Here is a 23,793-nt window from a genome sequence, read left to right as displayed (position 1 = left end):
CATGGTATTGGTGAGGTTTTTTTTTTAATTTTACCTCAAGCATACATAAATAAATTTTGTATTTATTTTTTCTAGTTAGAGCCTTATGATGATAACAGTGACTAAAATGATTTCATATAACTGGAGAATCAATACATCAGGTGTAAAATTTTCGACGTTTTATACTTATATAATGGATGTCGAAGTCTTTCAAATACAATTGCCGTTTGCAAACTTTTACGGTCTCTCAAATGTTATATCGATTTAATGTCATCAAGCTGTTTCAGTGTTAAACTTCTTGTTGATTGAAAACTTCAAAGGTTATTAGGAGCTTCATCAGTAAAGCACAACGGTACAACCCCTTACTTGACACCAACAGTAGCACTCTCTTCATGATTAACTAGTAATTCATCTACTTGAGCTTGGTCTCCTCTACTTATCAAACTGATTTAAACTAGTGCAAGCGATAATACATGCCACCAACAAACATGACTAATATAACTCTTCGAGTTCTTTCTTGTTATTGTCATGCTAGAACAGATTTTACTTCACTCTATCTTTCTTGTAACTTCTTATATAGTTATATATACATTTCTCTACTACGTACCCTATATTTTTTTATCTTGCTTCTGTTTCCGTGTATCTTTTCCCCTCCTCATCCTGTGCAAAACAGTTCAATTATATGCTACAGACCATACCAACCTCAACAAGAGCAGCATGAGGAATGTTGAGTGCAACTGGAGGCTCTCTGCAATTCTTCTCACTCAAAACATAGGTCATGATCAGTAACCGCTTGAATATGTTTGAGCCTTCGCGAACTGCCAAATGCACCTGACCCAAGAAATATGCAGTACCACTCTCCCTAGCATCAATCAGTTCTTGGAGCTCCTCCCTAACAGATACTCGCATCTTAGGACTATTAGGAGGCAACATGAACCGGACCTTTTTTCTCTGCACCGAAACCATACCACTCTCACATGCATCGGCCAATGTACTTAACCGGGTTTCATTGTGCACCAAGCTCACGGAGTCCTCATATGAGGTGATCTCATTTAAAGGAATCAAAGCACTTCCATTTGATGGTGGCTTGCCAACTATGATCATTCTATCTTGTGATGAATTCAGGGAATCAAAGTCATTTTCTTCCACGGAAATGAATTCTCCAATGGAACCAATAATCTCTTCCTCAAAATCATCGGTGTCCCTAATATGCTCACAATATCCATATCTCACCACACAACGATATATTTTAAGATCTTTTGGCCCGATCCTTCCCACAAGGTACCTCCGAGTTGCAGGGACATATGGAACTGGTAGAGACTTGAAGGACACAAAGATCAAAACTTGATGAAATGCAGGAAGATTCGTAATGAAGTGTGAGAAGAAAGCCGGAATTCCTGAGACTATATCAGTATAAATGAAACCAATGCCAGGTACCCTGGTAACTCCTAGTGCTGGGCTAATAGCTGTGAGCCATTCTGCAGACACCTTGTTTGTTAAATCGAATTCGAGCTTCTTTTTGGTTCCATAATGCCATGAAATCATGATAGTCAAAGACAATGCCAATAGGAAAACCAAATACCAAGCTCCCTTATGGACATTCAACATACAAGCTGACACATACATCGCCTCAATGAAGCCGAAGAACAGTAGAAAACAGATAGATTGATACAAACTCTTCTCCCAGTATAAGGCAATTACCAGTGACATGAGACAAGTTGTGACAACCATTGGAGAAATTATGGCCAAACCTATAGAAGATAAAGATTGAACTAATATCCATTAGATAACCATGGCACAATTATGTAAACGTTGCAACATTCGAATCATTTTCTGGTAAAGAGTACAGAGTAGAGAAAAAACACATGGCAGTGGTTTGCTAAACTATTATATACTAGTACAGTATCGAGTGTTGAGAAATAAGTACCTGTGGCATTGCCAATTTTCTCAATATCATGAAAACCAATTGTAACAGTAAGGCATAGAACCATCAATATCCAGTTGATATCGGGAATATAAACCTGCCCATGTATCTTATCTGATGTATGAATAACTTTTACTCTGGGAAAACAACCAAGTGCCAGGCACTGATTTATGATGGAGAAACTGGCTGTTATGGTAGCTTGACTTCCTACAGCTGAAGCAAGTAGGGATAATGCTATGAACCAGTCGCGAACTGGTGCTGGAATTTCCATGTGTTCACATGTGTTAGATAGACATAAATTTGCAAATGAAGCAATCAGCGAAGCAAAATATAAGCATACAACTTACTAGGAAAGGATTCACTGAGATGATTGTAATCATCCTCATGAAAGTTTTTGGAGATAAATGCAGCCTGACCGGCATAGCATAGAACAAGAACAGGATAGATCAAGCATACAAATATAATCTGCAGCAGAGCACCATCCACAAGTTAGTTGAACTTTGGAAGTACACAGTGATATTAGATCGACAGAATATCAGATATTTTAAAAACCTTGATGGATTTCTTTCTGAAATGACCTAGATCTGCAAACATTGCCTCTGACCCTGAAAATGTTAAGAGAATATTCATGATTAAATGAATTTGTCTGAAAGAAAATTAAAGCATTGTTAATTTAAATATAGTAAAATTAAGCTCATGTGATTATAGCATAAGCAGACCTGCTACACATAGAACTATGCTGCCTAATGCCCTCCAACGGTCAACGTTAATGTTCCTAACAAATCTGTACATGTATACAGGAGAGATTGCATGGACAATTTGTTTGTCCCAGTAGAAAATATTATATATACCCACGCCACCGATACATATCAGCCAAATAATGATAATCGGAGCAAACATAAACCCAATTTTACGAGTCCCACAATGCTGCAGCATGAAGAGGCACACCAATATAGCAGATGCCAAGGGAACTGGTACATCTGGAATGATAAGATTCCAAGGGATTAGGAAAATCAGTAATTAAGCTATCTAAATCATAGAAATTCCAGAAACATATCAAGAACTGGCAGAATCAGCACACTAGTTTGCAAATTTTATGCCAGCTTTCAGTCGATTAACTTACTGAGAGTAAAAGCACTCCAATTTGCATATGCAACCATTATAGTATAAGAAATGAGGGAATGGCGGCCCTTACTCAGGCAAGTTCATAGGATTCTAGGAAACAGCACAAGCAAAGAAGGCAGAACCAATACAATTGAAATATCTGTGTTGAGGTAGAATACTCACAATCCTTGAAAGCTTTTGCTATTGACTCTTGTTTCCTTTCCGAAGATGAAACTGGTAACCACAAAATAAATTTAAGCTGCTGAATAATGCTCAAAGTACAAATCAAATTATCAAAGAAATACATTTCTCTAATCGAATTCACAGCTAGCTCTTACATCGGTGGGCCATGCCTGACAGTGATCTTTGAACACCTGATGAAGCTGAATAGACTGGGTAATGAGACCAGGAAAGGTAAACAAATCATTCAATCATACTTAGACAGAAACTTGATGCAGTAAATAATTTAAAGAAGTTGATGAGGAGTGCCAAACCCGAAAGAGCTGGGGTAAGCACCCCAACGCCGATTGTCATGCAGGAACCTAACAGAGCCAGGACCAACATGACATAGTGACTACTTTTATGTTTTTCAATGGTTCTTTTAGCCCTCGATTCCACCTTCATCGTGAAAGGAATTTCCCTCTCATAATGCATAACCTCATCAGCACTTCTGTCATTTGGAAGCAGACCCACTTTGGCATGCCTACACAAGAGTGAGTACAGAGCAAAAGTACCACCTACAAGTTGTGGACGCAAGAAAATTGTCCATGAGCAGAAAAATGACATATAAGCTTGCAATTACAAGGATATGAGACCATTACCTTCTCCATTATCATCAGCTCTTAATACTATACAGGCATACTTCAGTAAAGAAATGATGGTCATAGTCCAGAAAATGAAGGAGAATAGTTCATAAACTGTATCCTCCGATTTGATATCTTGTGCATGAATTGTCCCAAAGACATATAAGGGAGCAGTACTCATTTGACCATATATCACTCCAAAGCTCTGAAATGACAAAAGAAGTGTATGCTTCCATGTATCCTGCATATTACACAAGATGATAAGCTCAAGCTGACTATAAATGCTCACTAGGGAGAGCCAACTGGTTAAAATTATTCGCTCTAAGAGGAAGACAACGAGACTGACAAATGATCAACTATAGGGAAACAGAAGAATAGGGAAACCCGGCCAGCTGATAAACTAAAACAGGTTTTTCTAACCAAGGACACCAACGTACCCTAGGTGTGTCTATATGCCAGATATCTAGCTCTGAATTGAAAACAAAATGGTAAACAAACTAAACTTTTTATTTTTTTTCTTTTCTTCTAAGGGGCCATCAAAGATCACTAGCTACAGAAATATCAAAGCAATACTGTAAAAATCAAAGAGAGAGAGAGCTACCATAGATCACTGCTCCTACAAGTTCATATATACATATACATATATATCAGGGCAATAAAAAAGAACTATAACAAGAGTTTTGTGGCTGAAACTTGAAAGGAAGCAGGAAATTTTACCTTGAACTGATTAGAGGAAGTAGCAGGACTGAGCTGAGAATCCCAATCCATGTTTGTCTGATACGAGTAGACAGATTGACAAGAAAGAAATCGATGATAAACTGAGTAGTGAGAAATGTGAATAGTATAGATATATATCAGAAAAAGAAAGGACAGCTGGGGTTCTCAAGCGACTTACACAATGCATTACACACGGAGTTCACAACGTGGAGGATCACACAAACTATGAAACCAAGAGAAATCTCACATATATCATATATGGTCGTCTTCAATACCAATAAATACACAGAGGTTTTCTGTTTCTTTTTCTTTGGGGTTGGTATATTTATATAGCTAGTCGGGAGGGAATGCCGGACTGACAGCGACGCCTATGATTTTCAAGTTGAAGTTTGTTTTATATAAAAGACGAAGGATCAATCACAAATTGTGATAAAGCAAATCTCATTCACATGACTTTGCGTTTGGAGTTGGTTGAGGTAGGAACCCCTTCACATGTCTTGTCTTCTGCGTGAATGATTTGCCACCTCGATGTTATCCTTCCTAGACTTGTAACCTGTCTAGCGATAATTTCTAGTGTTTTAGATTATTTGTCTAATCGAAACCGATCAAGGAGAGAAAAACTGACCAATGTAAAACCATAAAAACTGGTCAATGTAATAACAAAAGGAAATCAATCTGCAAATATGTCTATGTTTGAGTGAAGAATGAAATGTAATTATAGCTCTGCTTTTATAGAAGGCGTACACTTCCGATACAATCACGAATTTACAGGATGCATGTTATCCCATACAGCAGAAACAACACAAGCAGCCTCCACAACTATATGGAAAGCAGCTACAGGTAACGAGTCCCACTCTCAATGGGAGTAAATATGAAATCAAAGCAAAAACTAGAACACAACAAAATTTGACCGCAGCCAAGCTAAAATGTAATGCAGCTAACTCAACAATTATTTGGGGTTCAAATAAAAATTTACCCACATACCAAAAAAAAAAAGGGCAGGGCATTCCTATCAGTCCCCCATTTCCAAAGTCCTACAAATAAACCGATTCGCCGTTATCTTATTCATAAGCCTTCTCCCAGTCATCTACCACTTCAGATGTTTCTGTAATAGTCCCTCCAAGCTGCCCCGCTGAAGTCGAACCGCTTGCATTTGATGAAGTTGAACCACTTGCATTTGATTCCACCATGGAAATTAAACGAGCAGCAGTCTGTTTTCCAGAGTCCTCTACTGTGGGGGATACAGAAGATGATCCCAAAGCCACTTCACTATCTAGTACACTCCAGCGGTTTAATGAGGCGGCAATTGGAGCTTCTTTTTTCCACACGGATGCCTGCACATCTGCAGAACCACCAGACCACTCTTCCTCACCCCATGAATCTTCTCTCCAAGAAGACTCCCGAATAACAGCCTTCTTCCACGCATTACCCTTCAGTGCTGTATAGGCTCCTTCCTTGGCTATTCCCCCTCCACCCCAAGCATTAGAACCAGCTGAAGCCGCAGACAGAACAGCAATAGCCCCATGATAGAGTGTACCATTATCCAACCTCCTCATTGCAGTTGCAGCTCGAGCAGGATCATTGAATACAGCCAACGCGTTCTTGTCATTCAACCAGACTAGCTCACATTCACCACCAAACCTCAAGACCAATGCACTTATATCTGCATCTCTAGGAAGATCTGGAAAAGAAACTACAAGCCTGGGATCCATGTCTACTAAATGATCAAAAGCTGGAGGCTGGGATGCGTTCACTGTGGTGGTACCCTTAACCCCAAGCACCCTGGCTGGGACTTTGGATTTAGGTGTAGCATGTACCACAATAAAACGCTTGGGCTCCCAGCCAGCAGCTTGAACTGCAAGCTTCCACCTGTCAGCAATCACCCTAACCACATCTCTCTTTTCCTTCAGCATTGGACAAAAAACATGGACCCGGAGGCCACTTGTAGCACCTTTGCTCTTCCCAAGAACCAATTGTTTGCATCTCTCCTCCACCGATAATACCCATTTTGGATCACGCCTGAAAAGGTCCGACAGCAACTCAGAAATAACAGTAGTCTCACCAAAATGGAGTGCATCCAAATTTGGAGGAACTATATCAAAAGCATCTGCAAGAACACGTTTCCGCTCCAACTTAGCACATTCATCATCACACATGAGCTTCCTCTGTCCAAGTGGGATCTTCTTGTTGGTGGCTTCAACTGGTTGAAGCGGTACTGGCAACTTTTGGATAATGGAAGCTTCAAACACAGTATCAGCATTAAAACTAGCAGAGCTGCCACCAGAATCGCAAGGAACATTTGCTGTTATCCGGCCACAAGAACAAGTAATTGTGACAAGGAAATCACATCTCGCATCTGGACAGGAAGCATAAGGGTGACAAGGTGCAGTACATGTATGCCTGCAATCTCTCCTAGGAGCTCCACATTTCTGTCCACAAGAAGATTTTGAGCCGGCTTCTGCTGACGAGGAACACTCACAAGGCGGTGGGTGACATGTTCTGCCGCAAGCATGCATACCGCATTGCCTCATCTTCCCACAGAGCTTGTTACATTTAATGTCCCTCGACCCACAAGGAATGTTCCTGAGGACCACATGTCCACCGATGCACTCCTTTGCTACAGGCACTGAACAAGGCGGGCAGTCTCCAAAGTGGCAGCTGTGAGAAGATGAATGTCCACAAGGCTGAGGCACCGAACAAGGGAGCTGACATGATGGAGGAGGTGTACCACAGGGCAATGGAGGAGGGATTGAAGTTCTCCCACATGCACATGTCAAGTCAGTAAAGATTGTATCAAGGCAGGGAGGACAGTGGCCACTGTGACACAGCGATTCACAAGAATGCTGCCCGCACCTTAATTTCTTCCCACAGGGCATGGAGCACAAGTGAGGATCCCAATCCCCTGAAAGATGATTATTTGAATTAGAAAGAGGACAGCACCTTTCACTGCAGCGGTGCCTTCCACAATTCTTCTTCCGTCCACAAGGCTTATCACAAGTAAATTTCTCATTCTCCATTGTTGTTTTACAGCACTCCACATTCCGAGAAGTTGATTCACAGCGACATTTTTGGGTTACTTTAACCAAACAAGGGGGGCAATCACCAGTATGGCACACCTGTTGACACTGGTGCACCCCACAAGGGAGAGTCTTGTCACATATTTGTGAACAAGTCGGAATCGGATCCAAACAACTCTGGCGTTCCTCCTGCAAGCTTGTTTTCCCACAGTGGCATGTCTTGATATTCCGTGGCATTAAAATGCACTCTCCACAAGGGCCTGGATGACAAATTTCACTGCAAACATGATTGCCACAGCTAAGCTTCTTTCCACAACTAGAACTGCAAGAGAAAACACCATCTTCTGCTTTCACCTCTCCCTTTACTATCATCTCTCCACAAAGAACGACTTCCAGCTTTTTCAGGCAGAAGCAAGAAGCATTGAATGGAACCTGACAAGGATCACAAGGACCCACATGGCACTTCCGCTCACAGCGGTGACGCCCACAATCAAGAAGCTTGCTACAAAGATTGCCACAAGTCAGAACAGAAGTCCGATCTGAGCATCTTGTAGTTATTGTTTTCTTTCCACAAGGGCATAACCGTGGCGGTGCGAATGCTTTACAAGGAGGGCATGGACCTGGGTGGCACTGCAAGACACACATATGAGGGCAAAGATCATCCTTACTCATTCCATTTCCTGGGACCTCCTTCTCGAGTGGCTTCCCACAATGTTCTCCACATGAATGTGGTGTCAAATACAAATCCGAAGGTGGGTCTGTCCGCTTACCACAAAAACACATGTAGCGAATCTCCTTTGACGATGTGAGCTGTACAGACTGACATCCTGGACACCGCCAATTAAATCCCTGATTCTTCCCTGCAGACATATCAATAGAAGTGGGAGCTCGAGCCCATTTCTTGATGCAATTCAGATGGAAAATCGAGAAACAGCTTGAGCAGGACCATACAGGTGCAGACCTCCTCACCATATCATAACAAATCATGCACTCAACAGTGCCCTTAGTCAGTTTATCCTGAATTTCTTGCACAAGCTGCGGCAAACTAGAGTCCTTCATGCCCATCCCCTCCTGACTCTCACTCCTTTCCCTCTCCCTTCTATGATTCATTGGCCGAACCACATTACCCCTGGAACCATTATGTCCTCCTCTGTGCTGCCGATTCTCTGATAATGTAGAGCTGTGATTGGACTGCCCTCCATTCCCATTGTGTCCTCCTCTATGCAGCCGACTCTCTGAGGTCGCAGAGCTGTGACTGAACTGCCCCACAGTTCCATTATGTCCTCCTCTCTGCTGCTGCCGACCATCCGATGCTGTGAAGCTGTAGTTGGACTGGCCTCCATTTCCATTATGTCCCCCTCTATGCTGCTGCCGACTCTCTGACGGTGCCGCCAACACATAATTGAGCTGCCCACCATTTCCACTATATCCTCCTCTATGCTGCTGCCGACTCTCTGCTGGTGCCGAAATGTGGCTCTGCTGCCCTCCATTTCCATTTCCATTTCCACCATGTCCTCCTCCTCTATGCTGCCGGCCCTCTCCTGCTTCAGAGCTGTAGTTGGGCATCCCTGCATTCCCATCGGGTAGGTTCGAACCAAAGCTCGGCGGGTTCACGGCAGCGGCGGCGGTAGGGTTGGATCCTCTGGGCACCCAGCGAGGCTGAGCAGGATTCCTGGACCTATTATTATTCTCCCTACGCTCACTTCGGACCTGAGAAGCCATGTTCTGCGAAACCCTGACTCCTATCCCCCAACAACACAGTTTGCTCCTCCAACTCAAATTGATCCAAAACCTCCACACACAAATAGAAACTGCAGTAACAAATCCAACAAATCAATCCCACAATCGACGATTTAAGCTTAATCTAAATCCTATTTCCTCCCCTAATTCCATTCCATTTAAAAAAATAAATAAATAAAAAAATCCTAATTTCTGGAAACCCTAGGCTAGGTGTCCAGATTCAATAATTTAGATATAAAAAAAAAGAAAGAAAGAGTGAAGTACCTGATCGGAAAGTGGGCGGATGAAGATTGTGTTGATTAGAGATTGAATTGAAAATGGCTGATATTACTGAGAGTGATAACCCGGGAGAATAAACCGACCCGGATAGGAGGGAGAGGCGAGAGGAAAGGGCGGGGGCGACGGAGGGTGGCGTGCTGGTGAAGGCGGTGAGAGTTAATCGCGTGCTCTTACTCTTTCTTTTATTGCCATTTGTTTCTGGTCTTCTCCAAGTATTTTCGTGGTCACCACGCCTATGACGCCGTCAGGCCCCTTGGGCGCCAAGCATGACCACTCTCTTTTTCTTTTGGGCCTTCTCCCTCTGATGTCATCATTGGGCCGCAAACAATTTGTTCAAGTGATCGACTTGGACGAAACTCCCAACTTTGGCGCGCTAAACAGGATAGAGTTTATCCAACCTTTTATTACTCTAAATATTGGAAAGAAAATAATAGAAGCTTTGTCTATTTACTATTTAGCAGAGGTGTGTTTACCTCATCGATCGTTGTCGGTTAGCATTGTAAAGTTGGTACGCTAGCTCTGAACCTATACAGGGTTGCACTGATAAATTAATTTACCTCATCGATCGTTGTCGGTTAGCATTTTCAAATACCAAAATTTACACCGATTTGCTACACATCGAGATATACATGAAGACTTGCTCAGCATTTGGCACAAAACTAGAAACCACATCGAAGAGAACTCCATTGGATATGAATTGGTAAGCGCCTCCATTTACTATAGGCTTAGTCTATCTCTAGGGTTGAGTTTGAACAACTAAAACATGATGGCGTCAGTGTAGCCCAATATTCCAAGTGAATTATTGAACAAGAATTTGAGACTTGGTTTTTGTTTGAACACAGGGAAAAAGAAAGTTGGCTATATGATACCTATAAATGCAAGATATGTGAGATGTGCCGTTGAGGAAAATGACTATAGTGAGAATGTTTAAGATTTGTTCCATAGATCGCTATAATACCGTCACTTGTTAGATATGAAAGTATTTAAATATAAAATTATTCTTTCATCTACATAACGACATATGATTCACGATTGAATCAATTTATTAGCTCGGCTACATGATATCAGACTTTTTCACAACAGTAAAACTTTTAAAAATACATTGAACCATTGAAGGGTATGTTAATTATGTAGAGTACTGATTAATATTTTTACCGTAAAAAGAAAAAAACCTGATGTCTAGGAGTCTGTGACCAGGTGAGTTGTTTTCACAACATTCTAGTGAGAAGCGAGCAACACCTGCAGTCCATAGTTTAAAGAAGATGCAGCTTTAGTTATAAAAAAAGTGTTGTCAGTATTATAATTCTGGTATCACCAAAACCGTGTCGTTTTCTATCACCTTGTGATTTAAGTTTTACCGTTTCGCAAAAAGGAAAAACGTTTGTAAAAAAAATTGATTTTTTGTGAAACAGCAAGACCGCACTCGGGAAAAGTACAACAGTACAACTTCCACGGCTTGGACTCTTCGCATAAATTTCGATGAGGTTGAGGGCTTATATATCATATTCATAATAACCTATCAAACCCCAAAAACCAGAGCCTAAAAGCCTCAAGCTCCTCTTCATCCTATCACTCTTCCTCTCACTTGTTTTGGTTTGTGTAGAAATGTCTCTGCTTACTGATCTTATCAACCTCAACCTCTCAGATATCACTAACAAGATTATCGCGGAATACATATGGTCAGCTTTATTTGATAATATCTCTGTGTTTCTGCTTCAGGATTCATGGTTTTTCTTGCCAAACGGTTTTAATATTTCGAAAGCTCTATTTTTGTTGTTGGTTCTGATATGTTTTGCACTCTGTAATCTGTATAATCATATAACAGGGTCGGCGGATCTGGAATGGACGTTAGAAGCAAAGCCAGGGTAAAATTGCTCCTCCTTATCTGTTTTGTCTTTTTTTTCCTGATTAAATTCTTTGATAGTTAATCTGCTTGTTTACATTTTGTATGAAACAGACTCTTCCTGCACCAGTGAATGATCCTTCAAAACTACCCAAATGGAACTTTGATGGTTCTAGCACTGGCCAAGCTCCTGGAGAAGATAGTGAAATCATCTTATAGTATGCTCTGTTTCTCTAGGAACTTTTTCACCTGATTTTCATTTTAAAACTTGTTTATTAATGAAAATTTTATTCTGTTGGTGTTATATATAGCCCACAAGCAATCTACAAGGACCCATTTAGGAGGGGCAACAACATCCTTGTAAGTGCCTCAATTCTAATTTCATTTGCTTTCTTCAACACCTTTCATTAACAGCCGGCCTATTGTTATTTCCTTTTATTAATAACTTTGATTACTATAGGTGATATGTGATACTTACACACCAGCTGGAGAGCCAATTCCAACCAACAAGAGGGCTAAGGCTGCAAAGATCTTCAGCCATCCTGATGTTGTTGCTGAAGAGCCCTGGTAATTTAGTTCTAAAATTCTCAATTTTTGTTTTTAATTTTTTGGGTGTCAATTCTTATGTAAAATATGAAATGCCTGCTTGATTATGATTATAATTATAATTATAATTATAATTATACAGGTATGGGTTAGAGCAAGAGTACACTCTATTGCAGAAGGATGTACAATGGCCAATTGGGTGGCCTCTGGGTGGATATCCTGGAGCACAGGTCACAAATCAAACATCACATTTTTCTTTTTTAGAAAATTTACTATGAGCCAACTCTTTCCTTATTTTGATGCACTAGCTGTAATCAATTAACTAAACCTGTAATGTAACTGATCGAGATTTTTTTTTTTTTGGGTTCAACAGGGACCGTACTACTGTGGTGTTGGCGCTGATAAGGCTTTTGGCCGTGACATTGTAGATTCTCACTACAAAGCTTGTCTTTATGCCGGTATTGACATCAGTGGCATCAATGGTGAAGTTATGCCTGGTCAGGTAAACAACCTTACTCCATTGCATATGTGGATGCAACCAACTGTTTTTGTATCCATCTATGAGCAATGTTGCTTGTGTTTTGTAGTGGGAATTCCAAGTTGGACCAACAGTAGGCATTGCTGCCGGAGATCAATTATGGGCAGCGCGTTACATTTTGGAGAGGATCACTGAGATATCTGGAGTGGTGGTTTCATTTGATCCGAAACCAATTCCTGGTGACTGGAACGGTGCTGGTGCACACACTAATTTTAGCACCAAGTCCATGAGAAAGGAAGGAGGCTATGAGGTGATCAAGAAGGCAATTGAGAAGCTTGGATTGAGGCACAAGGAACACATTGCCGCTTATGGCGAAGGCAATGAGCGCCGCCTCACCGGACGACATGAAACAGCAGACATTGACACATTCGTATGGGTGCGTAGTAAACAAAATAACACATCACAAGATTGTGAAGAAGAACACAGATTGGATTTGGGCTAATTAATTGTTTCTTTTGTTTTGACAGGGTGTGGCGAACCGTGGAGCTTCGATAAGAGTTGGGAGGGACACTGAGAAAGAAGGAAAGGGCTATTTTGAGGACCGGAGGCCGGCTTCTAACATGGATCCTTATGTTGTCACCTCCATGATTGCTGAAACTACACTGCTCTGGAAACCATAGAAGAATAACATTACCAAGTTACCACCAACCCATAACCATTATTAGAGGGGCAATGACTTGTCTGTCATCTCTATCTAGTAGCTGAACATTACCATGGGTGGTTGTGGATTTATGTTGTTACTTATTAAATAGATTTTAAGGGTCTGAATAAATTGTATCTCGGCCTTAGTAGCAGAGTCAGCCCTGTAAACCAGAGTAGGCCCTGCATTAGTAGCAGAGTGAGCTCTGTTTCAGTAACAGAGTAGCCCTTGTTATGGATGAAGAAGGTCTGTGGCGTCGGATAACTTTAATAAATTTATGACAATGAAATTATGATTACCATGAATAACCTCATGGATGAAATTATATCTGATAATGTACCAGAAATTTACAGCTACACCTCTCTTTTAATCATCGGAAGCGCGAGAGATGAACTTTGGACCTCTATCAACATTTTTACGAGAAAAATGCATCGATCACAAGTCTAAATGTTAACGACAAATACATATGTAAGTCCATACCTCAGATTAATTGAGAAATATCGTATACATGTGAATATATGTGTATCAGTCCAAGAACAGAAGAAAGAGAATTTCAGGTAGTAGTTGAAAATGAAAGCTGAGGAAAAATCGTAGGCTCGTAGGTGATAAGAGGGGCGGTGAGCATTGAAATGGGTGCAATCCATGTGGTGCGGATCAGAGAGAATCCACGGGATGACGACTGGTACTTGAACACAGCCAGTCAAGAATTATTTGCTGCTGAAATTGGTCCCAGAAACAAAGCAATTTCGTTTGTTCCCGAAAACGAATTTAATGGCAGCACAAACTGTGATGCTTGAAATGTGGTCCGAGCACTGCGCTGATCTGTTATCAACTTATCATATGTATCCTGATTTTTGGGGAAAGCCGTAGAGGGGCTCTATTGCCTTAATTTGCACAAGTAATATATAAAAATAGGTAGCTGCTAACAGTATCCGTAGCCACATGGATGCCGTAATTCTCAAGCCACAGTCACCAACCCTAACCCACTTGTAACTACTGATAACATTAGCATCTGGCCGGTGAAAGAAATTATTGCCAAAGTCATCACTTATCATTTGCTCAGAAAATGGAATCGAGAGAGAGATGGATGTGGTGCATGTCACATGAAATGTTATCTTCATTTCTTCTAGGTCGGGCGTTATCTCTTAACCTAAATATATGGTTTGGTCCGAAGATGAAGAAATAGAGGCTACTTTTAACTTTTGTACGGTCCGAAGGAAGAAAATGAATCGAAGCACATGATGGACTTATCTAATCACCCTAGTTGTTAATTTGGACAGAAGTTGGAGGTTTCATTCAGTACCATTTTACATTTAACAAGTTTACATATTCAATCCAATCCCAAAACCAAATGTATCAAAATCTCACATGCGAACTTTAGTTCAGTGGATTGGGGGTTGCAAATGCTGGTCTGCAATTGACTGGCCATTAAAGAAAAGCAAGGAACTACTTTTTGCCTTTCCCCCTATTCTAATTTCTACGGATGACATCTTTGCAGGGTACTACAGCATCCACAAAGAAAAAGTAGCATAAGATCAAACATCAAAGTATATGGTGACTTTTACTGATTTGTAATTGCAGGTGGCCAAGTTGCGTTTTAAGTGTCCCAATGCTGCAAGTAGATGGCAGCGGCTATAGCACCATTAGCAGCTTTGCAGCATTTTTCTTTTCAGAATTTTATTCAAGAGAAAATTTATCAGTGTTCCGGAGTTTAGTATTGAAACTCTAGAGACATGAGTCATTAGGGCTTCGGACTTTTGGCTATGACTAGGGAGTCTCTGTTTTTACCAGATCTAATAGCTATGGTTAGAGACCAACTACAAAGATCATCATTTCTCCATTGCTGTGAGTGGAAAACATTCTAATGGCTTTTGGGTCACTAATAGAGAGAAATAAAGGTTCCTGATTGGGTTTCATATCGAGGAAAATATTAGATGAAACCATTGTCTCTCACTCTCTTGCAATCTCCATTCTTTCAATCTCTCATATCCCACATCGTACGAAATGACACAATGGCTTCCAAAACACTCATCTAACAGAAACGTTTGCCTTTCGTTTTTGGCAAACTTACTTTTCACGTTTGCCAACGTATCTTTCTTTCAAAGACAGAACAAACAATAACCGTGAACGTCCAAAGATTGGCATTTTCCGAAAGTACTAACCGGACATTGCACATGACTTTGTTCGAGGACATCACCAAACACAGAAAGCTTGCAGCTTTTCATCGCTAAAGGGAATATCACCATGAGTTTTCGTTTTGATTCTTAGAAAGTCAGAATTTTTATAGGAGCTAGAGAATTTTCATTATCGATCACTAGTTGTTGTTATCTTTGTCATCGATCACATGACCTAACACGTTGGATTACACTGAATTAGAATCAATCTCTCTTTTTCAGACAAGAAGATAATATGAAAATTAAGTTCAATCAAAATGTTCGATCTTTGATTCCAGAGTCAAGACCAGAAGTACTAGATTCCAAAAGGACCAAAACCACCATACCATAAACTAAACCATATATTATATACAAAGGCTAGGGAACAGGGAAGTATTCAAGAGAAAAAAACAGAAGATCTAGAACACAAAATAAAACAGAACAAAACCCTCTGCTTCTCAAAACTAGAAAGATAAGACAGATTTCTAAAACCATCGTATCCCCCAAACCCTCTCTCTCAGTTCCCATAAATCCAAGGCTGTTTCTCTCTCTCTTCTAAGAGTCACCGACGGAGATTGGCCTGCGAGAAATCCCCAAAGGAGATCGAGAGAGCTGCCTGGTCGTCGTGACGGTGATCTCTCTGAGCACAGGTCTCATCTCCGGCTTTCCCGGCAACCAGTCGATGACTTTCTCCGATTCTTGCTTGATCTTCCTCACTTGGCTGTGAACTGGAACACCCTTCTCCTCAAACCCTTCCGTATCCCTCTTGTTGTTGCTGTTGCTGTTGCTGTTCCTCTTCTCCATCTTCATAGTATATGCCCTCTTGTTCTAACTATACCCTATTCTTCTCTGTCTTGTATGTATATCTATATGTGTATCTATGTATGAATGTAAATCCTAAGGGGATGCTGGGAATTACGTGGGTTTATATAGACAAGTTTGAGACGTAAGGAAGAGAGAAGTTTGGTGGAAAAAGATCTACCTCTGGATCAGCTTGAGACCGAGTCGACCCTTTTGGACCTGGTTGAAATTTCAAGTTTTTATCCTATGTATCCCTTCCCACCATAATCATACATAACAACTACTTGATTTCAATATCAAAATTTCACTATTTGAGCTATTACTAATCAAACGGTGCAAAAGTGCATATGCATAACCAAATGATCAAGTTCTTTGTAGGTAATCTTACACTTAAACTGGTTTTTTAACCTTTATCTAGGTGTTAAATTCTCATAACCAAAAATTTGTTGGTTCTCCGATTTTGGAATTATGACATGTTACAATCAAATTTATGATTAGGATCCCCATCATATCTACACCCAATCAATGAAAAATATTGTATTTGTGGTGCAAGATCTGGGCGTACCAGATTATTTCCTTTTGGGGTCTATGGTAGTAGGTTTTGGGTGTGAACATAGAAGTATCGGGGGGTGAGAATGCATATTTTATAGTCAAAACTCAAGATTATGGTACCTAGAGGTTTACCAAATGAATACCAAACCTTCTTTTTAGGGCCAGAGATTCTATAATTTGACTGGTGCTTAAGTTTGTTAATTCATTATCAATAAAATTAAAATTAAAAATCTTGTTAAATTACTATCAAATATTTCCCATGGTTTTTGTCTATAATTAGAAACGTTACAAAAAAGCGAGTCAAGCCGAGTTTTGTTGTACCAATAAGTCCAAGTCAACGTTCAACGGCCACGCTTCAGCACTTGGCCCTGGCCATCTCCGTTTATTCTACGATTAAAGGTCAAATTCTATTGGTCTCGTGGCATGTCCGTAACTCTAAATAAGATAAAAGTCAGGGGTACGTAACATTCAACTTCCGGCAACGTGGAAGGTCGACGTGGCGTTTGGGTGGGTTGAGGCGGTTAAGTTTGTTAATGGGGACAGCCGGCAATCGTAAGCGTGACATGGCAAATTGTGCCACGTGGGGTCATAATACTCATCCATTACGCAATAGGCCCATCATTTTCTTCTATTAACTTCTGAAATAGCACAAGATGCTGACACGTGCCCATCCTACAATATGTGGTTGATATCTATAATTGGTTAATTACATGATTGTAATAAGATAGATTTCTTTTTGTTCTTTCCCGCTGGAGTAGGATTGAAGTTTTTCATGCTACATTGCTACTATGTTAATCCTAGTTTATTCCAACACTTAGTCAGATATAATTGCAACTACACAAGGATTGGATTAGGAAGCATAAGAGTGAAACTTAAGCATCACAAACTTTTCCGTATTATATATAGTACTAATCGCATGTTTTCCTTTACTTTTATTGTTACTTTTAACTTTATCGAGTGAGATCTAAGCATTAGAATTGAGATATGGTGAATTCTTCGCGTCTAATAATCATATGTCCTATCATCTCATTAGTATATTCTAGCTACAAAAATGATTAACATGCATGATGTTTATGTTACGTAAAATGAAGTTGAAATCGGGTGTTTTGGGCATATATATCACCATTTAAAGCATATTATTATTTCATTTTCTATCTATTTAATTGTCTTCTTCTCATTTGAAAAGAGGGCTTTTAGGCATGTCATGATTGGAGAAAGAATTATAAATTATTTTCTTATTCCCAAATCATTTATTTGTACATCAATCAAACTGTCTCTAATTTAATCACTATTTAATTACACATGTTCTCTCCAACGGGTTAGAACATGTTAAGAAAATAATTCCATTACATGGAATCTTCTTCAAAACCCTAAAGAGAGGAAAACCTCCCTCGCCGCAAAAACACTCTTTCTGGTTTCCAAACGTCCCCGTCAGGCGGCGGCCGGCTTCGCGCCGGTGTTGCTGCCGAACGGGAGGAAGTTCTAACCCTGGTTTCTTGAGATAGTTGGTTTGATGGTTGCACGGTGGTGGTGTTGGCTGTGTTCTAGTTGAAGCGTCGTTATAGATGGGGTGCTTGGGGTCACTGCTGGCGGAGTCGACGAGATCTGGTTTTTGTTTCCAGACAATGGAGGCAACGAGAGCATCCTGATAGAGTCAGATGGCAGCTCGAATGCAAGGATCTGTATCTTCTGCTTTCCAGGGCCGTTGTTTTGTCCTCTTGGTGGTGGCATTTGTGACGGCGGCTGTTGCGCGGAGTGTCATGGCGGCTGAGGCTGCAAGGCACGTCGGACTGGCGGAAGGTTTGTAAGGCATCGTGGCCGTGGTGTCCAGCTGAGGGGCTGAGCAGTGTGGTGCAAGGGTGTGGAGATGGAGCTATAGCTGGGCTTAAGGCTGTCTTTCTCTAGAGTCATTTGGGCCACTGTTTAGTTAGTTTTTCTGTCTAATAATTTCATCTTTCTTTTAGGGACCTATGAGCACAGGTTATATAATGAGTGATCTATCGCTATGTATCACCTTGATACCCCCATAACCTCTTGTCTGTCTAGCCATTAACAACGGAGGGATATGCAATAGTCATTCTGACTTGAGATTTAACAACAATCATTTATGGATTGATTAAAAAAAAAAAAGTTAAGAATATAACTTAATCCTAGAAAATGCCGCGTTTGCATTGCATCTCTAGCCCTACCCTAATTCCCTATATATAGATGATGGGAATTTTAATTAATTGTCCTCAATTAATGAGGTAACCAGGTGATAACTTTTTTCTTCACAGTAGGTAGAAAGCAATTTAGGGTGATCCGAATCCAAAACTTGACGTGAAGAAACATCACTGAAGGTGCCAAAGAGTGTTAGGTCATCGATCCTCAAACAAACATCACTGACTGAAACTGACCTAATTAATTTCATTTCCTCAATATTATAGTGTCGTTTCCAAGCCTTAAATAGAATGATGGCCAACCGCTCTAAGTATTTAAATGCCCTTCTAAATGATTGATGGTGATTGTCGGATTCAAACGGAAGATCCTCTGTTAGTGTTACCGGTTCTAAAGAAAATTGGCGTTGCTAATGCTCTGATTGCAAAAGGCCAAGCTCTAAAGAGGTTCTTAGTTAAGCAAGTCGACCTCGATTAGATGTCATAAAGAATTGGTACCCTGTCTACGAGTAGGGGCGGATTCATGTTAGGGCGAGGTTGTGCAATTGCCCAACCTCAGCTTTTCTGGATAGCCATAGATGAAGGTGAGCCATAGTTGCTGGGAACTTCTGCTCTTCAAAAGATGCTGAAGAAAAGGGCAAAATCTTTTTTGTTTTTCTAGTTTAAAAGGGGCAGATTGCAAATAGAAAGAAAGGGACATGCTGGGCATTATAACTTTTTAAATGACTTGGCTGGGACGTTGGGTAGAAACTATCAGAAAAAATAAAATAAAATAACGTGTGAAGACACACGTCCCTTTCCTCTTTCAATATTTCCTTAGGGCATGATATTCTTCTCTTTTGTTGCCCTAAACATGTAAGTACTTCGATTATATTGTATGAATGCAATATTACATCGACGTTTGTCTTTATATTTTGAGTATTTGGCCTTTCTATAGGGTTCAACTAACCCCTTGTTTATTATTTATTGTAATTTGAATCCCGCGACCTTTTAGATGGATTCAATTCTTTTCTTTTCTGGTCAATCATGCATTCAATTTAATCTTCAGCAATATCGCAACTTATTTTGTTTAAAAAAAATAAAAAATAAAAACTAAAATCTATAATCCTTCTTCTTTTGAGTTACCTTTCGTGATAATTACTGTCTTGTATTCTCATAGATGATTAAAACTTATAATATTCGTTATATATTATAGATAAAATATTTATATATGATTTTGATTACCATCTATGAATTTTCGTTGAAATTTTTTTTTGTCTTAATTGTGCCCAATCGGACTAAAATTTCTGAATCCGCCACTGTCTACGACATTAGATGCTTGGCTTCTTAGGTTGAAATGATCGGCTTCAAATATGTATATGATGAAGCAAATTTTTGTGTGGATTCAGTTGCGTTCAACTTTGAGCAGTTAAGGTTACAATGTGGCCGGTGTTATGTGCTTTTGCTGCTTTTATATGTTATTTTTTTGTGTCCCATAAAATAAAAATTTTGTTCTTTCATGTCCCATATAATGAAGGGTTTCCTTTCTTCAAAAGAAAAAACAGGGAAGCAAAAGACTGATAAAATTTGAGTTTTGAATAATTGATTTAGGGCGTAAACCTTAAACCTTGGTTACGATGGCTGACCTTCTGGTACACATTGAACTCCATTGGGCTCATAAACCTAATGGGGAACATGGCCCATTAGAGATTTGGTTCTCCTATTGGCAAAACCGAAAAATGATTTTTGATCGTCCTAGCTCCTTTATCTGATACGATTGATCCTCCTCCTTAAACCCTTCTCAGTTACTTGAATAACAGAGACAATGACATCTAAATTAGGAGGTAATGACAAGAAGCTCAAGCCAAATGATGTTGGATTATAATCCAAAGTCGCCGCATTAACGTGAGATAATCATACATGAGAGAGAGAGAGAGAGAGAGCTTGCTTTTGTTTGTGATGAACCAGACATGACAATGTTACAAGGACGCAAAGCCAAATGGAGGAAAACTACAGGGCATAGCTCTAATTGCGTACGTAGGCCAACATGTTGGAGAAAGCCACTTGTTTTGTGAGACAATTCGGGACCCCTTTTTTTTCTTTTTTATGCAGACAATTCGGTTTGGAGACAAAAAAAAATTAGCTACCTCTCTGGTCTCCATGGTTCCATCTCTTACAAAGTTTGAAGTTGTATACATTTCTCCCGCAACTTGCTTCGTCGTTATCTTTTCGAGTCTTCTTCCTCGATCGTCAAACTTATATAAAATTATGGGAAAATTTTGTAAACAGTACACCAACTAAAGGCCACTAATAATTCTTATACATAAAGTTCCAAACCAAATATTTCGGTACACGAAATCTAAAACTCGACCCACTATCAGTACACGACGTCAATTTTTGACACCAAAATGTCCATTATGCCCTCAGTTCTTTTTTTTTTTTAATAATTTTTTTTTTCTGTTATTTTTTTTTCCTTCGTTTTTTATGTTATTTTTTTTCCTTTGTTTTTTCTGTTATTTTTTTTTCTTCCTTCGTTTTTATCTCTTTCTTTCTTTTCACATGACTAAATATTGGCTGAGTTACAAATATAAGCTGTAGCCTGTAGGACCATAAATCTCACCAATTAGAGGGCAAGGGCGGCGTTGGAAGCGAGGGAGTGAGCGTGGAGGTGAGGAAGGCGGCGTTGGAAGCGAGGGAGTGAGCCCGGAAGAAGGAAGAAGAAAGAGATAAAAACGAAGGAAAAAAAAAATAACAGAAAAAACGAAGGAAAAAAAAAATAACAGAAAAAAAAAATTTAATAAAAAAAAAAGAACTGAGGGCATAATGGATATTTTGGTGTCAAAAATTGACGTCGTGTACTGATAGTGGGTCGAGTTTCAGATTTCGTGTACCGAAATGTTTGGTTTGGAACTTTATGTATAAGAATTATTAGTTGTCTTTACTTTGTGTACTGTTTGCGAAATTTTCCCTAAAATTATTGGTGTGTTTAACTTTTCGTAGATTCGACCTGAGCTATAGCTTTAGTCTCAGATATGAACTGTTGAGAAATATCTTCTACTGGAATTAATATGATATCTGAATCAGCTAGTCCCACTGTGCATGCAGATTGCAGAGCAGCGATCGATCACCAAGTTAGTGCCTTGTAACTATTTGAATCAATTCACCACCAGTTAGATTAAAAAGAAAGCTAGGCCGGGTCAGTAATCAAATCAGTACGTAACACACGTACAGATATTTTGCAGTTTAATTTGCACCATAGATAACTAAGCTAGAGTCTATGAATTTTTTTTTTGTTGGTTACAGGAGTCTATGAATTCTTTTAGTTGTGAAAGAAAGAACTTATCGAGCACCACATAAATGGCATCTGGTACTCAGTGGAGCATGGCATGCTGTCCATGCGGTCCCTTCCTTAAAGCAGTAGTGCTGCAAAAATTATTGATTGTGTGGAGCTAAACTTGCTGGGGATAATAATTGGAGTTGAGATTTGAGAAACACTCACATCGCTTACCTAAAAGTTGTTTTGAACTTCTGGTAGAGTGGTAGATACTCTCGAAAGTGTAATTGGCTAATGATATTGGTCTTGTGATTAGTTCAAGTTGCTAGTGACATCCAGGAAATAGACCAATAATTCCAGATCATCCCTTCTGATTGGGAAAAAATATAGACATATATAATGGACTCAAGAGATAAATGAAAACGAGTTTGATGCATTCGACTCGATACCAAATAGAGAAATTTAGGTCAATATTAATAAATTGGCAGAAAATTAGTACTTAAGAAATTATCGTTTAGAATTAGGCCCCGTTTGTTAGCCAGGAAATCAAATCTGGAATGTGAAATAGTTTCCTATTCAATTAAATTGTCGTGTTAAGTCATAAGTCTGGAAAGGAAAGTAAAATAAATGAGTTGACCGGAGTTCAATTCCATAAAAGAGGCAGAATGAAATTGAAATTGAAAATTTATTTGTTTAGCCCCTCATAAAATTTGGTCAATTAATAATTTCTATCTTCACTCAATCACTTTTAATCTTTCATATTTAATTCGATTGGGCATTATTAGAAATTCATTAACAAATTAATTCTCTCAAACCATTTTCTAATCTCAAGTCTTGAATCCTTTTAAAGGGAATGCTAGCTACACACTTATCCTGCGTTTGGGTCTAACATCACACTGCCACATGTCATGTGGCAGCAGAAATAGAGTAGCTTATTAATGCATTTTTTTTTCTTGTCACTTTTACCCTTCTGCTATTCTCTCTCTTCTTCTCTTTTTGGTTACAGACGTGTTTTTATTTTCTTTCTTCTTCATCTCCTCTTCTGGAAAAATAACAATCATGCTCTGGGTTCATCAAATTCATTAAGGAGAGAGAGAGAAACAGATATGGGATCTGATTTCTCTGTCGGTCAACCGGAGCTCTACCGGCAACACTTACACCAACACTGTGCTCAACTGCCTTCGAAGAGTCCAGCCCAGCCTCCATGACGTCCGACGACCGGTGTCGAATTAGGATATGGATCATGGGTACATGACGAAATAGGACATGAATCTTTGCTTTATTTTGTGGAATCCTGCTGAAGTTATGACATAAAGATGTGAAATTGAAAAATCATCAAATCCAGGATTTGGGCATCTAAAGGCAAGAACCTACTATTTTGTGATTGTCTCCAAATTAAGTTTTACAGGTCTCTGGTGCTTTAATGGGTTTGATGAGAGAGGAAGAATTCGCAGAAGAGGAAGAAGAAGAAAGAGAATGGAGCGAAGGGCAAAAATGACAGAATAATTTATTAATTAAGGATTTCTTTTCTGCTGCCACATGACACATGGCAGTGTGGTGTTAGACCCAGACGCACCCTGCGTGTGTATCTACTATCTAGCATTCCCCTCCTTTCCAAACATGTCCATTCTATTCCATCCTTGAAAGGAAAATTATCCACCATAACATTCCGGTCAACTAAACGGGGGGCTTCACGAAATTGATCAATCCATATCCATGGAAGTCAATTTTCAACAATTTGATGCTTG

The 23,793-nt window shown here is 39.7% G+C and overlaps 2 protein-coding genes across 3 annotated transcripts; one reads left to right on the top strand and one right to left on the bottom strand.

Moving 5' to 3' along the window:
• Positions 1-136: 136 nt before the first annotated feature.
• Positions 137-9,775, bottom strand: LOC133745122 (NF-X1-type zinc finger protein NFXL1). 2 transcript variants are annotated; one of them, XM_062173114.1, is made up of 11 exons: positions 5,619-9,289; positions 4,528-4,584; positions 3,829-4,015; positions 3,502-3,744; positions 3,346-3,399; positions 3,191-3,241; positions 2,623-2,883; positions 2,456-2,508; positions 2,251-2,368; positions 1,907-2,161; positions 137-1,730 (listed from the first exon to the last, which is right to left on the bottom strand). In XM_062173114.1, the coding sequence occupies exons 1-11, from the start codon at positions 9,264-9,266 to the stop codon at positions 658-660; spliced, it is 6,000 nt and encodes a 1,999-aa protein (XP_062029098.1). In that variant the 5' UTR covers positions 9,267-9,289; the 3' UTR covers positions 137-657. The 2 variants fall into 2 exon arrangements, with proteins under 2 accessions (XP_062029098.1, XP_062029097.1); XM_062173113.1 differs by lacking the exons at positions 137-1,730; positions 1,907-2,161; positions 2,251-2,368; ... (5 more) ...; positions 3,829-4,015; positions 4,528-4,584 and adding an exon at positions 9,549-9,775 and having other exon boundaries at positions 5,226-9,355.
• Positions 9,776-11,061: 1,286 nt separating this feature from the next.
• On the top strand, positions 11,062-13,455 carry LOC133745718 (glutamine synthetase cytosolic isozyme 2-like). Its single transcript, XM_062173838.1, has 9 exons — positions 11,062-11,242; positions 11,389-11,428; positions 11,521-11,624; positions 11,718-11,766; positions 11,867-11,973; positions 12,095-12,182; positions 12,326-12,454; positions 12,540-12,866; positions 12,958-13,455. Exons 1-9 carry the CDS (start codon positions 11,169-11,171, stop codon positions 13,108-13,110), a joined length of 1,071 nt encoding a protein of 356 aa, XP_062029822.1. The 5' UTR covers positions 11,062-11,168; the 3' UTR covers positions 13,111-13,455.
• The last annotated feature ends 10,338 nt before the right edge of the window (positions 13,456-23,793 follow it).

This window comes from Rosa rugosa, chromosome 4, assembly GCF_958449725.1.
Source record: "Rosa rugosa chromosome 4, drRosRugo1.1, whole genome shotgun sequence".
In the NCBI taxonomy this organism is placed as follows: Eukaryota; Viridiplantae; Streptophyta; class Magnoliopsida; order Rosales; family Rosaceae; genus Rosa; species Rosa rugosa.
The sequence above is the reverse complement of the archived record's forward strand: the minus strand, read 5'-3'. Positions and strand labels throughout refer to the sequence as shown.